Below are 16,014 nucleotides of genomic sequence, written 5' to 3'. Positions count from 1 at the left end.
TCAATCATTGATTAATTTCCTCAACTCCATTCTTCCTGTATTCGCCAAAAATGTTGTTCTCTGCACCAAGGCAACATGTGTAGAATTGCGGGAAATTAGATTGGAAACTGCAACATGTTCTCTCTGATGCCAAGAGGGGGGCATTTAAAATGTTCTTTCCCAGGACCCTTTCTTGCTGAGCGGCCTTCAGGTTATATTGATATAGGAGTCGTTTTACTGTGGATATAGATACTTTTGTACCCGTTTCCTCCAGCATCTTCACAAGGCCCTTTGCTGTTGTTCTGGGATTGATTTGCACTTTTCATACCAAAGTACGTTCATCTCTAGGAGACAGAACGCATCTCCTTCCTGAGTGGTATGACAGCTGCGTGGTCCCATGGTGTTTATACTGGTGTACTATTGTTTGTACAGATAAACGTGGTACCTTCAGGCGTTTGGAAATTGCCCCCAAGGATGAACCAGACTTGTGGAGGTCTACAATTTGTTTTCTGAGGTCTTGGCTGATTTCTTTAGATTTTCCCATGATGTCAAGCAAAGCGGCACTGAGTTTGAAGATAGGTCTTGAAATACATCCACAGGTATACCTCCAATTGACTCAAATTATGTCAAAGCCATGACATCGTTTTCTGGAATTTTCCAAGCTGTTTAAAGGCACAGTCAACTTTGTATGTAAACCTCTGACCCACTGGAATTGTGATACAGTGAATTATAAGTTAAATAATCCGTCTGTAAACATTTTGGGGAAAAATTACTTAGGAAATCTACTTTGCCCATGACACAACAGACTTGCCAAAACTATAGTTTGTTTACAAGAAATTTGTGGAGTGGTTGAAAAACAAGTTTTAATGACTCCAACCTAAGTGTTTGTAAACTTCCGACTTCAACAGTATGAAACAAACCGTAAAATAATGACATTCCTATAGTTCCCCAGAATCCCCACTGTGGGCTGAGGTGGTGTTAAATTAAATTTGAACATGTAGTACATACAGGGTCCTCTGGCACTGGCCTTTTAACTTTACCAAAGCCTAGAACCAAGAGGCATGGAGAGACAGCCTTTAGTTACTATGCTCCCAGCCTCTGGAATAGCCTGCCAGAACCTGGGGGAGGCCGAAACTGTGGACATATTTAAAAGAGATCTTAAAACATATTTTTAGCTTTTCTAGTCTTTCAGTTTTTATTGTGATGCTTTCATTTTTTTTATCCTCATGTTTGTTGTGTAGTAAATGTATATAATTTTTTATTTAAGTAGCTTTCCCTGTGAAGTACATTGTATTGCATTCATGTTTGAAATGCATTATATAAATAAAGCTCGATTTGATTTAGGGTTTTGTGCCTCGTCTTGCTAGTTGTCTTTTTCACCTCTGAATGGTCCCAAAATCACTGATCATCACCTTGGTTGCACACAAATCATTAACCTGCTGCAATGTAATACCAGATCTGAATTTATGTTACTCTAATTGGCTTTGAACAGCTAAGGAAAGTCATGGAATGAAAACTACAACCCCCCCTGCAGAATTGAACACACCGGCTCTGAACGAGCTGAAAACGTCTTTACCCAGCTAGTTATACACTCTCCTACTGGGGTAGTAGTCATAGGCCCTGTTTTAAAACACACACACACACAGCACACCCTTCCTTACCTTTTTGCTTTAAGTTACTTTCCAGTGTAATGAAATTTTCATAGAAGATAAAATAAATCTGCGAACAGTTGCTTTCGAAGAAGGTCTTCAATTCACTCTTCTCAATGATATCTGCAAAAGGAAACAAACACACTGTCAGATCAACAAATCACAAGGATTGTTGTTTAGTGAAACTGGCCAAAATGTAAAAATCGCTGCCATTACAATGAAAGATTCCAGTGAGAAGAGTACCCATAATTCTCTCCCGTGTCTCAATCAAACATATGTTGTCATACATAAATCAGAAGCTTAAACATCCTTGGTAATTCAGCGGATGTGAGGATTTACATAACAGCACACCAAGGGGTTTGAGAGGGAAACCGTCTAATTAGGCTAGCCCACCATGCTATAAAGAAAGCGGTTAACTCTGTGGATGCTGTCTGTTTAAATGGTGTAGATCATTAAGGGGGGGGGGGATACACGTGGAGGACGGAATCCCCAAGGAGCATCACTGATGAGCAGGGACATACTGAGGTACAGGGGAGGGCAGAGCCATAGAATTTCAACAGAGCGTAGGCCTCGCTCTATAAGGACAGGCCCATTACACATCTGTCAACGGGACTTCACTAGCGCAAGCTGTGTCCAATTCCAGAATCTGGGACAACCTTACTTTAACCTACAACTCTCCTCCAATCCTCTGCATAACACCTTGATTCAACGATGGCTTTTTGTCTTTGTTTGTTTGTTAAATTAGTTGAAATGAAACTAATAGCTCACCAAACTGTAAAAGCTCTTAGCCATGTGTAGTGTGTGAGCGGTGCTGTGCTGGTGGTTGAGGGTGATCTGTTATGGAGATGGGGAGAGAGTGTAGAGGTTTCCAAGGCCAGGGTCGAGGCATGTTGACCTCAGGTGATGTCTGGGGGAACAGGACCAGCAGTCATACATGCACAGTAGGTCTTGGCTAGCTCTAGCCTGCTAGCAGATCTATTCTTCAGCCAAGTCTTCTTGTATTCGCTGGCATGCTAAAAAAAAACATGACAAAGATGACTAAAAAGCACATCGCTCTGCGACCAGGCTAGAATGTCATCATGTTGGATGTAAACCAATTAGACTTCTTCCCCCTAATTGAGCAATTAAGATTCACCTTCTGTTGAGGCTCTAGTCTGTCCTGGTCCTCAGTTGTGTTCAATACACCATCAACCACCAGTCAACTGGACGAGGCCCGAAGGCCCGAACCAAGCCCAGATAGTCTCCAGTAAATGGCTCAGGGGGACTGCTGGTAGTTGTATCCAGCCAGCCACTGTGGGACAATGACAGTCTGTCTTGTGATTTATGTTTGCCCCCAGATTAAAACACAGATAATGAAGAATCATGGATATCGCCCTGGCAATAAAGTTTGAACCGGTGTTCCATGGATCTGGCCCACAGTTAAAGGCAAACAACGGCCATCACAGAGTAAATGGTCCTGGATGAGACAGGAGCTGCTCTTGTCCTTAGTTCTCAGGTTAATCTGACTGCAGCTCTGATTGAATCGAAAGACAGGCCTTATTCGGGGCGGCAGGGTAGCCTAGTGGTTAGAGCGTTGGACTAGTAACCGGAAGGTTGCAAGTTCAAACCCCCGAGCTAGGTACAAATCTGTCGTTCTGCCCCTGAACAGGCAGTTAACCCACTGTTCCTAGGCAGTCATTGAAAATAAGAATTTGTTCTTAACTGACTTGCCTAGTTAAATTAAGGTAAAACAAAATATATATTCTCACAATCATCTGCAACAGAGTGGAAATGCAGCACCACAATAACAACAACAAAACGACAGAAGAAGCAGAGTAGCCCATTTTATACGGCATTCCCATGTGACACTGTCCTTTTTAATACCGGCAGCAAAACAGGGAAAAACACACAGTAGCACATAAATCAGTGAAATGTTGGGACTAGGGGGGGGGGAGACGAGAACACAAGAAAATGTAGAGCAGAGATGACCATTCTCCAGCCTGCATACTCCTCCTTTCATTACATTCTGCAGATCCCCGACCAGCTATAGACAGATTTCCAAATCCTTAAGCAATGTTTACAAAAATAAGAGAGTACTCGATCAGGTTAAACATTACACTTGACCTGACTGCCCTAAGCAGTGTGCCAAAAACAACAGCATGGCAAATAAGTCTCCTTCACACAAAGTGTCATATTTCGCAACAAGGGAAATTCCATTCAGATCCTAATAACACACTGGCATAATACCCTTTCCTGCACACATTCACTAGCAAACTAAGCACTTTCGAAAGATTGTGAATCATTTGGGGGGGGGGGCTTAACACTGCATCTCTCCCGACATCCATGTCATATCTCCCTCTCTTATTTAGTATGCTGGTGCTGGTATGCAGTCACTGAGCTAAATCACTGTCCTGTAAGTTCACACCACGCTGTCATACTTAGAACACACACACACACACACACCTCAGCCCATCAATACAAAACTCAGTGTCTGCTTTAAGTTGTCTGCGTGCTTCACAGCCAAAACAGTTCGGAACGGTTTGTGCATATATTATGATACATTATATAACATTTTGTGACGTTTTTGTTCGTTTAGGACTTCAGCAAGGTTTTTTTGGGGCTGTTCGGGCACACATTTGATTTATTTTTCCTCTCAAGGCAAGCCCAAGTCAAACGCCCAAGTCTATGTCCCCATTGGCAATTGGTCAACCGTAGGAATTCTTCAATAATGTGCCTGCTGTCATTCAATGAGAGAACTCATTCACATTTTGTTCACTTGAGAAATACTGCACCAAACATCCGAGTCAGATGCAAAATTGTGCAACTAAGATATCCTTTGCAAAAACGGCACAATTTATGACAGATTTCTTAAAATGAACAGATGAATTCCGACTATTTTGAGGAAGTGTATACTGGCTACTGTATACCGTGTGTATATACTACTGTATACCGTGTGTATATACTACTGTGTACTGGCTACAGGGTCTTAAACAGACAAACTGTATTAATTCCGCTTTTCTTTTTTCAAGTGAAGGTTCTTTAAGGGAGTATTCGAGCACACTAGCCGAGTTGGGGTAGCCGCCAGCCAAATCGAAGCATGCCTTCATAAGGCACAACAAATCAGTGGTAGATCTAGGAATAGATCCAATGAGCCAGCCAAATCGTTGAGCATTTTAGCTAGCCTTAGGCTACTAGGTCTAATGAATAACTTTCAGGTCTAATACCCTGAAGGTGAAAATCCAAAAGGTCTCTATTCAGATAGGGGCTGGAATAATAACACACACACACTGTGCTCTGCACCTTACCAGCTCTATTCTCTGTGACAAAAGACAGTACAGACCCAGTACCAAGGGCCAAGGCAGCGCTCTTATCTCAGCCCCTCACATGGTCCACTTTTCAGCACTGCTCATTGTGTTGGAGCGCTTCCTGCCTACCGCTCAGGAATACATGTTGACTCATCAGCAGCAGTACCCACCCACTAACCCTTTAGCCTGCTGGGGGAGAACAGGAGAGGAGAGAAGACCAGCAGGCACATCCTCAGGGAAGAAGGGAATCAGGAGGGCTTGAGGTTCGTGCGTGTGTGTGTGTGTGTGTGTGTGAGAAAGAGAGAGCATAAAAGAGAAAGGAGTGCACGCGTGCAAGCGGCGGGTCATTGGTCAGGTGATAAAGCCATTCCCAGGTCACTTCCTCCCATATTCCTGTCCTACAGCTGTCAGGAGACCCACTAACCCCACTAAACCCACTAAACCCACTAACCTTTATTGTCCAAAGGGAGTTCTTCTTTGGACAACAAAGTAGCTTCACAGAGTGTGCATACATGCAATAACAAACATTTTGTTCTAACGACTAGCCAACTTGGCTGGCTCTAGTCAACAACCAACATAGTTTACATGTCTGTCCATCATCAACATCTGAATTTGATAGATTGACCTAGATCTGTGTTTAAGCCTATCCCTTGAACACGATGCAGTGTGCGTGCGTATGTGTGTGTGCGTGCGTATGTGTGTGTGTGCAAGCGTGGAGTTGGATCATTTCTGTTTGACGTCCTGCATGTCACAGACCCATCAGAGCCTGTCATCCGGCTCTTTCTACCTCACACATTGACTCACTGCTCTCCATCTGCTCAAACCAAACCCCTCTCGCCAGGTTGTGGAGCGTGACGGATGGAGCAAGAGACAAGTTCACAGAGAAGACGGGACGATTTCTGACAGAGGGAAGAATTCTCAAGAGATCTTCCACACAGACAATACAGTACTGTTGATCTGCTGTTTACACTGGTGCATTTCAATGGACTTCCTTTGCACGGTTAGTGCTTTCAAGAGTTTTGGTAGGGCTTTATTGAACCCTGTGGGACCCCCCCCCCCACCCACTCAATGGGCTCTCAGTTCCCTTGTTGCCGTGCCGACAGACGTAGAACCGGTTCTGCAGGTCCGGGGAATGCAGGAGGCTGATGTTATATTGAATCCTTCAGAGAGACACAGAGCTGAGCTGCCTGACTGCATGATGAAACAGGAGGGGGAACGTGGCTATCACCAGCCATTCAGCTGTCATCTACACACAGCACTGACTGTTACAGCGGATGGATGGATATGTGAGGAGAGGAGATGTCCTGCTGTTCACTGTTGAGGGGAACAGGGACTGCTGCTCCTCAGAGAGACCTTTGTGTGTGGAAGTGAGCGAGTGCCAACATTTCACTGATCCCGACACAATAGCACCTCTCTCAGTACAGAGGAGCAGAGAGGAGAGGAAGGTGTTGGTGTGATTGTTGAGTGTGGCTAAAGGAGTTCAGGACAAGTTCAACAGCAGAGGACAGACTAGAGGTCGATCGATTATGATTTTTCAAGGCCGATACCGATTATTGGAGCACCAAAAAAAGCCGCTACCGATTAAATCGGACAATTTTTTTTTTTACCATTTATTTGTAATTTTATTTTACCTTTATTTAACTAGGCAAGTCAGTTAAGAACAAATTCTTATTTTCAGGAACAGTGGGTTAACTGCCTGTCAGGGGCAGAATGACAGATTTGTACCTTGTCAGTTTGGGGATTTGAACTGAACCGTTCCATATTTTATCTAACGGGTGGCATCCATAAGTCTAAATTCTAAGTTAAATATTCCTGTTACATTGCACAACCTTCAATGTTATGTCATAATTACGTAAAATTCTGGCAAATTAGTTTGCAAAGAGCCAGGAGGTCCAAACTGTTGCATATACCCTGACCCTGCGTGCAATGAACGCAAGAGAAGTGACACAATTTTACCTGGTTAATATTGCCTGCTAACCTGGATTTCTTTTAGCTAAATATTTAGGTTTAAAAATATTCTGTGTATTGATTTTAAGAAAGGCATTGATGTTTATGGTTAGGTTTTAGGTTGGAGCAACAGTCCTTTTTCGTGAATGCGCACCGCATCGATTATATGCAACGCAGGACACGCTAGATAAACTAGTAATATCATCAACCATGTGTAGTTATAACTAGTGATTATGATTGATTGATTGTTTTTATGAGATAAGTTTAATGCTAGCTGGCAACTTACTTTGGCTTAATGCATTCGCGTAACAGGCAGGCTCCTTGTGGAGTGCAATGAGAGGCAGGTGGTTAGCGCGTTGGACTAGTTAACCGTAAGGTTGCAAGATTGAATCCCCGAGCTGACAAGGTACAAATCTGTCATTCTGCCCCTGAACATTGAAAATAAGAATGTGTTCTTAACTGACTTGCCTAGTTAAATAAAAGGTGTAAAAATACAATTATTATTATTATTTTTTTTAATCGGTGTCCAAAATTAGCGATTTCCGATTATGAAAACTTGAAATCGACCCTAATTAAATCGGCCATTCCGATTAATTGGTCCACCTCTAGAACAGACCCGGGGTCAGTTCTTATTCCAAACAGTTTATTTGTAATTCCACTCGGCCAATCGCTAATCCGCCTCTTGGCAATTGCAGACCGGACACATAGTTAATGCTTTGTATCTTAAACGATAGTAAGCCACAAGAGTACTATTGAGTCAGTCACTCTGTAGGGGGAGGTAGTAACATACGGGCCATATCCCAGAGGAGTTAAGAAGTGGGCTACCGGAGTAAGTGTTCTACACTGAAAATTAAACCCCCCCCCCAAAAAAAAAAACTGTTTACGAAATCACAACGGAATACGAAAAGGAATCCTACCTTGGGTCTAAGTATTTCAAGCGACTGACTGTTCCTGATCGTGTGCTGGAAGATCTCCTGTTGTCAGTCAGAGCAGAGCAGCTGTTGAGTCCCCATGAATAACAACCTGCAACAGCTATTCAGATGAGCCGATACCTGATGGCCATATTAAATATTCAAAGGGAGGTAACTCAGGAAGAGAAACACAACATGTTCTCCACGCTGACATGTATAGTGCTGACTGTCTATCCTCACTGTTCTCTCCGACCGGCTCCAAAACGTCAGATAACATCGAAAAAGTCACGACTGTTTGACACCTAGGTCTCGGGATGTCACATGACATCACGTCAACACGGGAGTCTTGTCTGCGTCGGTGTGACGTCAGCGCCATCGACGGTTAAACAATACAAGACCACTCCGACATGCCTCCGGACCAAATCAACTAGACCGGAGACACTAACACAATTCGAATGCTTTTGGTGGAGAAAGTGAATTGGGTGAGAAGCATGCATGGTTGACATTCTATACTAGTGAATGTTTAACGGTACCTACATTACAACTAGGAGGTGATCTAACTGATTAAGGGTCCACTGGCGTGTGCATTAGGCCTAGCCAATCACGTTGAACTGGTCATCCAGTCATCTGAAGCCGCATGGATATTTACACTGCACTGTAAAAACATCTGGACACTTAACCTGTTCAAACTGAAACACTTCCTGTAGCCATAACGACAAGAAGCCATTTACTGTAGAAACGTGTGTGAAATGTTTCCTAGCTGCAGGGAGATGAACGGGAGCCATTCACACCAAGCAGAGTCATTAATATGCTATGTCACATTCATACAGGAGGACCTGGCTGATCAACCTGTGACAGAGGCTCATTAGCATTTAGACCTAGCTCTGTCCCTGCTCTGGCCGCCTGTCAGGAGGAGTGAGATAGAGCAGACACGCACGGGGGGGGGGGGGGGGGGGGTCTTTAACCAGGCTAACTCGCCTGGGGGCAACAACATAGAGCTGCTGCTAATGTGGAGGCTGATGGATGGATGGATGCAAGGTTAGCTACCTGAAACCCCCATCACTCTGGCCCACACACAGAGAGAGAGACAGACATACAGAGAGACAGACACACAGACATACAGAGACAGACTGACATACAGAGACAGACTGACATACAGAGACAGACTGACATACAGAGACAGACTGACAGAGACACCGACGGACAGAGACACCGACGGACAGAGACACCGACGGACAGAGACACAGGGAGAGAGAGAGAAACAGACAGCCAGAGAGACAGAGAGGGACAGAGACAGACAGGGACAGACAGGGACAGAGACAGACAGGGAAAGGCAGGCAGGGACAGACAGGCAGGGACAGACAGGCAGACAGGGACACAGACAGACAGGCAGGCAGGCAGGGACAGGCAGGTAGGGACACAGAGAGACAGACAGGGACAGAGAGGGAGGGACAGAGAGACAGACAGGGAGGGACAGAGCGACAGACAAGGACAGGGACAGGCAGGGACAGACAGACAGGCAGGGACAGACAGGGACAGAGAGACAGACGGACAGACAGACAGACAGGGACAGAGAGACAGACGGACAGACAGACAGGGACAGAGAGACAGACGGACGGACAGACAGACAGGGACAGAGAGACAGACGGACGGACAGACAGACAGGGACAGAGAGACAGACAGGGACAGAGAGACAGACAGGGACAGACGGACAGACAGGGACAGACGGACAGACAGGGACAGAGAGACAGATGGACAGACACACAGACAGAATTGTATTTTAAAACAACATACTTTTTCTCTGGTTTTGATTCAGTGCTGGTGCCTTGGGCCAGAGAGAGATGGATAAGAGAGAGAGAGAGAGAGAGCCCCCCCCCCCCCCCATTGGAGGAGTGTAGGCTTGACAGTAGTCACTGTGTCACTAGGCAGGCCATACAGTACTGTGCTGCAGTTCAGTCACCGTGTCACTGCCTCAGTCAAGGAAACCTTGAGCAGAACTGCTAGCTAACACAGCCACAGTGTCCTCAATTCATTCCATACACCTTACATAGCAGGCACCCGTTCTTTCACCCCGGTCCATCCACAACAGTCACCCCAAGGGGGCATCAGTAGGGCACAGCAGGCGCCAGCTCACCTCTTCATCCTCCTCCGAGTGTGCTAACCGCTAAGAAATCAGAATCTCAACACCGCCACAGCTCAGCTATTTTAAAACCAAGTACCAGGAAGCCAACCTGAGAGAAGCAATGGAGGAAAGAAAACACCCCCCCAAAAGAGGTGCAATCAGCCAGCAGCAACCCAGCTCGGAGCGCCCCCTCCACAGCCCTCGGAGCGCCCCCTCCACAGCCCTCTGAGAGCAGCGCTGAATCGCTGACTTTGGACCACGTTAAGAGGAGGTTCATGATAAATCCATAGCAACCAGCGAGGGAAACTTCACTACCGCCTGTCACATGATGCAATTCACAGGGAGGGAAAGGGTAGTGCTAGGAAGAAAATTAAGGATAGCAGGAGCAGGGTCATTCAGAGGCCTAACACACAGAGGATCCCACTGATAGTAAATGAACCAGAACCAGGGACACCAGCAGAGCAGCACTGAAGCCCCTGAGCTGTCAATCATATATATTTTTTTTATTTCACCTTTATTTAACAAGGTAGGCCAGTTGAGAATAAGTTCTCATTTACAACTGCGACCTAGCCAAGATAAAGCAAAGCAGTGCGACAAAAACAACAGCCGAGTTACAAACAAACGTACAGTCAATAACACAAAAGAAAAGAAAAATGGAAAGATCTATGTGTGTGCAAATGTAGAAGAGTAGGGAGGTAGGCAATAAATAGGCCATAGAGGTGAAATAATTACAATTTAACATAATACTGGAGTGATCGATGTGCAGATGATGATGTGCATGTAAAGATACCCTCTTGCTCTTTTGCACCCCAGTAAGTAATAATATGGGGATGAGGTAGTTGGGTGTGCTATTTACAAATTCATTGTACCTGTACACAGCCATCGGTAAGCTGCTCTGACAGCTGATGTTTAAAGTTAGAGCGGGAGATATTTTTTGCAATTCGTTCCAGTCATTGGCAGTAGAGAACTGGAAGGAAAGGCAGCCAAAGGGAATGTTGGCTTTGGGGATGACCTGTGAAATATACCTGCTGGAGCTTGTGCTACGGGTGGGTGTTGCTATGGTGACCAGTGAGCTGAGATAAGGCAGGGCTTTACCTAGCAAAGACTTATAGATGAACTGGAGGTAGTATATGGGACTTTAGTGATCAAATGGATGGCACTGTGATAGACTGCATCCAATTTGCTGAGTAGAGTGTTGGAGGCTATTTTGTAAATGACATCACCGAAGTCAAGGATCGGTAGGATAGTCAGTTTTACAAGGGTATGTTTGGCAGCATGAGTGAAGGATGCTTTGTTGTGAAATAGGAAGCGGATTCTAGATTTAATTTTGGATTGGAGATGCTTAATGTGAGTCTGGAAGGAGAGTTTACAGTCTAGCCAGACACCTAGAATATGTGGACAACTACAAATACCTAAGTCAGAACCGTCCAGAGTAGTGATGCAAGTCGGGCAGGCAGCAATCGGTTGAAGAGCATGCATTTAGTTTTACTTGCATTTAAGAGCAGTTGGAGGCCACGTAAGGAGTGTTGTATGGCATTGAAGTTTGTCTGGAGGTTTGTTAACACAGTGTCCAAAGAAGGGCCAGATGTATACAGAACGGTGTCGTCTGCGTAGAGGTGGAGCAGAGAATCACCAACGGCACGAGCGACATCAGTGATATATACATAGAAACTGCCAGAAGTCCGGACAACAGGCCCTCCGATTTGACACACTGAACTCTATCTGAGAAGTAGTTGGTGAACCAGGCGAGGCAGTCATTTGAGAAACCAAGGCTGTTGAGTCTGCCGATAAGAATGCGGTGATTGACAGAGTCGAAAGCCTTGGCCAGGTTCGATGAAGTTGATCTCACTGAGTCAAATTGGAGTCTCTTATGAGGTCAATGGGAGTGCTTTCAGAGAGCTACCACCAGCGCTGACTCTATAGACCGATGCACGGAGCCGTTGAGCTGATAAAGCCCTCAGCCAGCCAACGCCAGGTCTTAGCAACGTACGGACAGAGGCTGTGAAGGTAGAAGGCACCAAAAACAGCCTGAGCAACATGCATCATCTTTTGTAAGCAGTGTATTTACAGAAGATAAACTCCTGACTGTCTGGGTAAAGCCATGGGGCGAAGTAGCTCTCTGTCAATGGAACGGAGGTCGTGGTACAGCTGATGTGGCCTCCTCATCCACCGTGATCATATAATAGTGGTTTACAACCGACTGTCAACAGCCGTGCTACACCTCTCAGGCAGTGAGGTGTGATCTTAGCAGCTACTGTAAGCATGTCATGCCACTGTCAGACACAATCACTCAGGTCAACCTTGGTAATATTAGCCTATTGCAATTTGCAAACGTTTTCCCCCTACATACTGTGCAAAAGTCAATACTTGACACTTCAGGAAGATGGAAATGAAAGGCCATATTTTCAAACTGTGGGGCCTTTCATTAGGACCATGTAACAGATTGAATGTTTGACAGACGTGGTAGCAGTGGCTGGATGCACCCTGACCTCAGGCCAGTCTGTCTGTGTTCACAGATCAGGGAGCCGCTCAGCTGCCGAATGCCTCTCTTCCTCATGAGGTCGCCCTCAAATACCTCCCTTAATTAACCTGGGATGGCAAGCAGCGGGCTAGAGGCAAGCTGCTGCCTGGTTGTCGCTATCTGGCCATGCTGCAAAGGACAGTAAAACAAAATCAGATTTTACCACTACCTCGAACCAAAAATTAAGAACAAATGGGTTAGTACATGTTCTTGCTCATCAATTCTGACAATAGGCCTAGGAATTCTGTTCTTAGGAGCATGCCCAGCTAGTGTAGGACAACCGGGTTGAATTTGGGTCCCGAGGCAAAACCTGTTGAGCCCCACTGATCTAGTTACCTTACAGCCCATGCGGAGTCCTCCCTCCATGCCTTTTGATTACCTCACCATAAAAAAACAAGAAAAAACACCCTATAGATTTCAATGGAGATGACAACCTGGGTTGTGTATTGGGGCAACACACACTTGTAGGAATTCCCAGTTATTCCAAACATCCTGGAATAAACAAGAAATCTGGAATCCTCCAAACAGAATTTCTAAAAAAATAAAACTAGGAAATGTTGAAAAGTTACCAGAATTGTACAACCCTGTTCAGTGCATTCTGTTATTTGAACTTGCGACCATTAAACCAATCTGACCAGACTTTCATGACCTGTGTAAAGGACATAAATATTACTCAGTGCAAAACATAGACTAGGTTACTCCTCATCCTTTGATGCATTGCATTTGTCCTTGTCGTGTGCCTTTGGCCCTCAGCCTTTAAAACAAAACAAAAAAAATGGTTTTGTTGTTGCATTTTACCCCCTTTTCCTCCCCAATTTCCATTGTCTCATCGCAGCAACTCCAAGGTTGTTATTCAGTCCGGAATGGGGCTGACGCCTCTAGCACTAAGATACAGTGCCTTAAAGCGCTGCGCCACTCGGGAGCCACCTTGTTCTTCAGTTTCTCCTATACGCAGTGTTTCCCCTATATGCATTTAAAATCGTGGCCGCCACTGCAAAATAAAATAAACTCTGTAGACTTGCCGCAACAAAGCCTGCACTTCAACAATATGTCGGTTTCATAGAAATGGTTGCAGCCAAACTGAACTATAGACCACTGGTTTAATGTTGACTTCGATATGTAAACAAACACCAGCCATCATCAGCCTCGGGCCATGCAGCGAGAGGTGAGCCCGAATTTCTTTTATTTAAATCATTTTAAGAAAAAGCTGTAACAACAAAATGTGGAAAAAGTGAAGGGGTCTGAATACTTCCTGAATGCACTGTAGATTCAGAACAGAATGATGGCTAATATATTATTGTACCTCATCGTATGGTAAATGTTATTCTCGTCACTTGGCTGAGTTGAGACATATAGTGCCCTGTGTGAATCTCAAAGGAACAGACAGTTCACCCAACAAAAAAAACACTTTGTTCACTATGACTACCTGGTATTGACCAGCCTAACAAGTACACAGTCATAACGGACAACCATGGAAGTGGCAAGGAGGAAACAGCTACGTGAGATCAGGCCAGGCTGCTCTCTCTCTTCTGTCCCTCAGTCTCACCCTCAGAGTCAGTGTAGCCATGAGCCCTGCAGACCTAGGGAGGCCTACAGTACTATAGGAGAGAGGTGTGGAGCTAGCAGCGCCAGGGTGATAATGACATTAGCTGCCATCCTAAATGGGCAACACTAGACAGACCTGCTAATGGCTGTCTAGTGTCACCAAACCTGCATAGGACAGTTCACATTTATGCCCAGCTATTCACAATGGATTTGAAGTTACCGCATATTTTTTACACTTAACCTGTGTCCAGGAAACAGCCCCCCTTGTGTGTGGTTTATTACCTTTAAAAAAAAGGGTCTGGATTAGTTACTGTTAGACCATTCCTGCTGTATAAGCATATTATTAGTTCTAACAGTCTCAATGTTATGGTCTCTAATGTTCTTCAAGTTGGAAAAGTCTCACAACTGTAGTGTTTTGCAATGGTACAGGGGTCACAATATAATTCTTCTTTTTTTAAACGCAGATTTAAAAAAATCTGCATTTTAAACCATTTCAGCTGAGTTTTAGATTGAAAATTAGAACAGTGAACGGGGGGGGTGCATCTAGTTTTCACAGAAAATAGATTAGTGAAACACATTTGGCAGAAAACAGAAGTGGAGAAGTGCAACTGAAGCACAAAAGTTGTCTGATGCCGATCAGAAATGACAAAACACAGCAAGATATTTATTTTTTCCTGCATGTGAAAAACGCAGAATTCTGCAATCCCTGTTGGTAACGGTATTGGGTTGGGTTTAATGCTAAAGCTCACTAATCACAATACATATAGAGTAGGGCTGGGTGATATTTTTCACATTATGACTACATTTGATCTTTCATAATAAAAAGTTGTAAATATGCTTTATAAGTAGTTCATGACACTAGGGTGGCAACACATACATTATATGTGATTTCAAATGGGGCTGTTCTCCATGCTGAACGAAGTTGTATTGAACAGTGTAAAATAAAACAAAAATACCGTTCTGCATTTACTGCACTTTTGTTATCATTTCCACACTGTGCCACACAGGGCCACATGATATGGGCAAAACTAGGCCTAGTTCATTGGTGAACTGCTGGAATCATGGAAATAGAATGATTATTCTAATTCTATAGTTGGAATCAGTGTTCATTTTGGCAGCTACTTTAGATTTAGTTAAAATAATTGAGTCTTAGTCACACATTCGTCATTTCATCCTTCATTAGTTCTAGTTATTACCAGTCGACTAAAACTCTGGAAAATGTCTCTCTAGTTTTAGTCACATTTTCTATTAAATTATGAATATTTAGGGCACCTCTTAATGTGCACATGATGAAAGTTAGATAGCCTTGACCAAATACAGTAAACTTAAATGAATAGCCCGAGCTTAAATCACTGAACACAGGCACTTAGACAGGTTTCTATTCGAGCCAGGCCTCTATTTCCTTAATGCACACAGATGTATCTCATTTACATTTCAATTGTTTAATTCCAGCATTCACTTCCAGAATTGTAATCAATTTCTTCATTTCCTGCACTAATGTGTTATTATTTACACACTGTGTCATGTTTCTTTTATCTTAGTATTGCCCTATTGTGGGAGAAAAAAAATCCATGACAATAATTATTCTCCCCAGACTGTATTTTCAGTCGTTCTTACTTTTGCCACTAGAGGGCGATCGGCTGATTTCTGGGGGTCAGGTTCTTACTGGCATGAAAAACAGATGATCGCCACCATTTGAGCCATTACTGAATTATTTAATGTAACAAATCAAACCTCAAACAATTCATGGTAAACTCGTATACAATTCATTTAGACCCGGCATTTATTTGAAATAGCCGTTGACAGTAAAAAAGGGACAGGCAGCTATTTGAGACTAACCAATACCAGCCTTAATTAACAATATAGGATATAAAGCCTTGGCTACAGGTTAATCAATTTACAGCTAAGATTTTCTCCCCATCAGAGCCGTCAAGAGGGTAAATAACAGTGGTTTAATTGAAAAGGAGAGAATTTGATTTTTACAAAAAATGCCAGAACAATTACTATACTCCTAATATTGGACAAAACAGATGAAAAGGAGGTTCATATCAAATTA

General features: G+C 44.0%; 1 protein-coding gene across 3 annotated transcripts in view; it reads right to left on the bottom strand.

The window, feature by feature from the left end:
- The window catches only part of LOC139384186 (ral GTPase-activating protein subunit alpha-2-like), a 138,026-nt gene that overhangs the window by 107,679 nt on the left and 14,333 nt on the right, over positions 1-16,014 (bottom strand). For all 3 annotated transcript variants that reach the window (XM_071128905.1, XM_071128904.1, XM_071128906.1), the window contains exon 2: positions 1,641-1,751. In XM_071128905.1, the coding sequence (XP_070985006.1) occupies positions 1,641-1,751 (111 nt within the window). The remainder of the gene's footprint in view (positions 1-1,640; positions 1,752-16,014) is intronic.

Source organism: Oncorhynchus clarkii, chromosome 25 (assembly GCF_045791955.1).
Source record: "Oncorhynchus clarkii lewisi isolate Uvic-CL-2024 chromosome 25, UVic_Ocla_1.0, whole genome shotgun sequence".
In the NCBI taxonomy this organism is placed as follows: domain Eukaryota; kingdom Metazoa; phylum Chordata; class Actinopteri; order Salmoniformes; family Salmonidae; genus Oncorhynchus; species Oncorhynchus clarkii.
The sequence above is the reverse complement of the archived record's forward strand: the minus strand, read 5'-3'. Positions and strand labels throughout refer to the sequence as shown.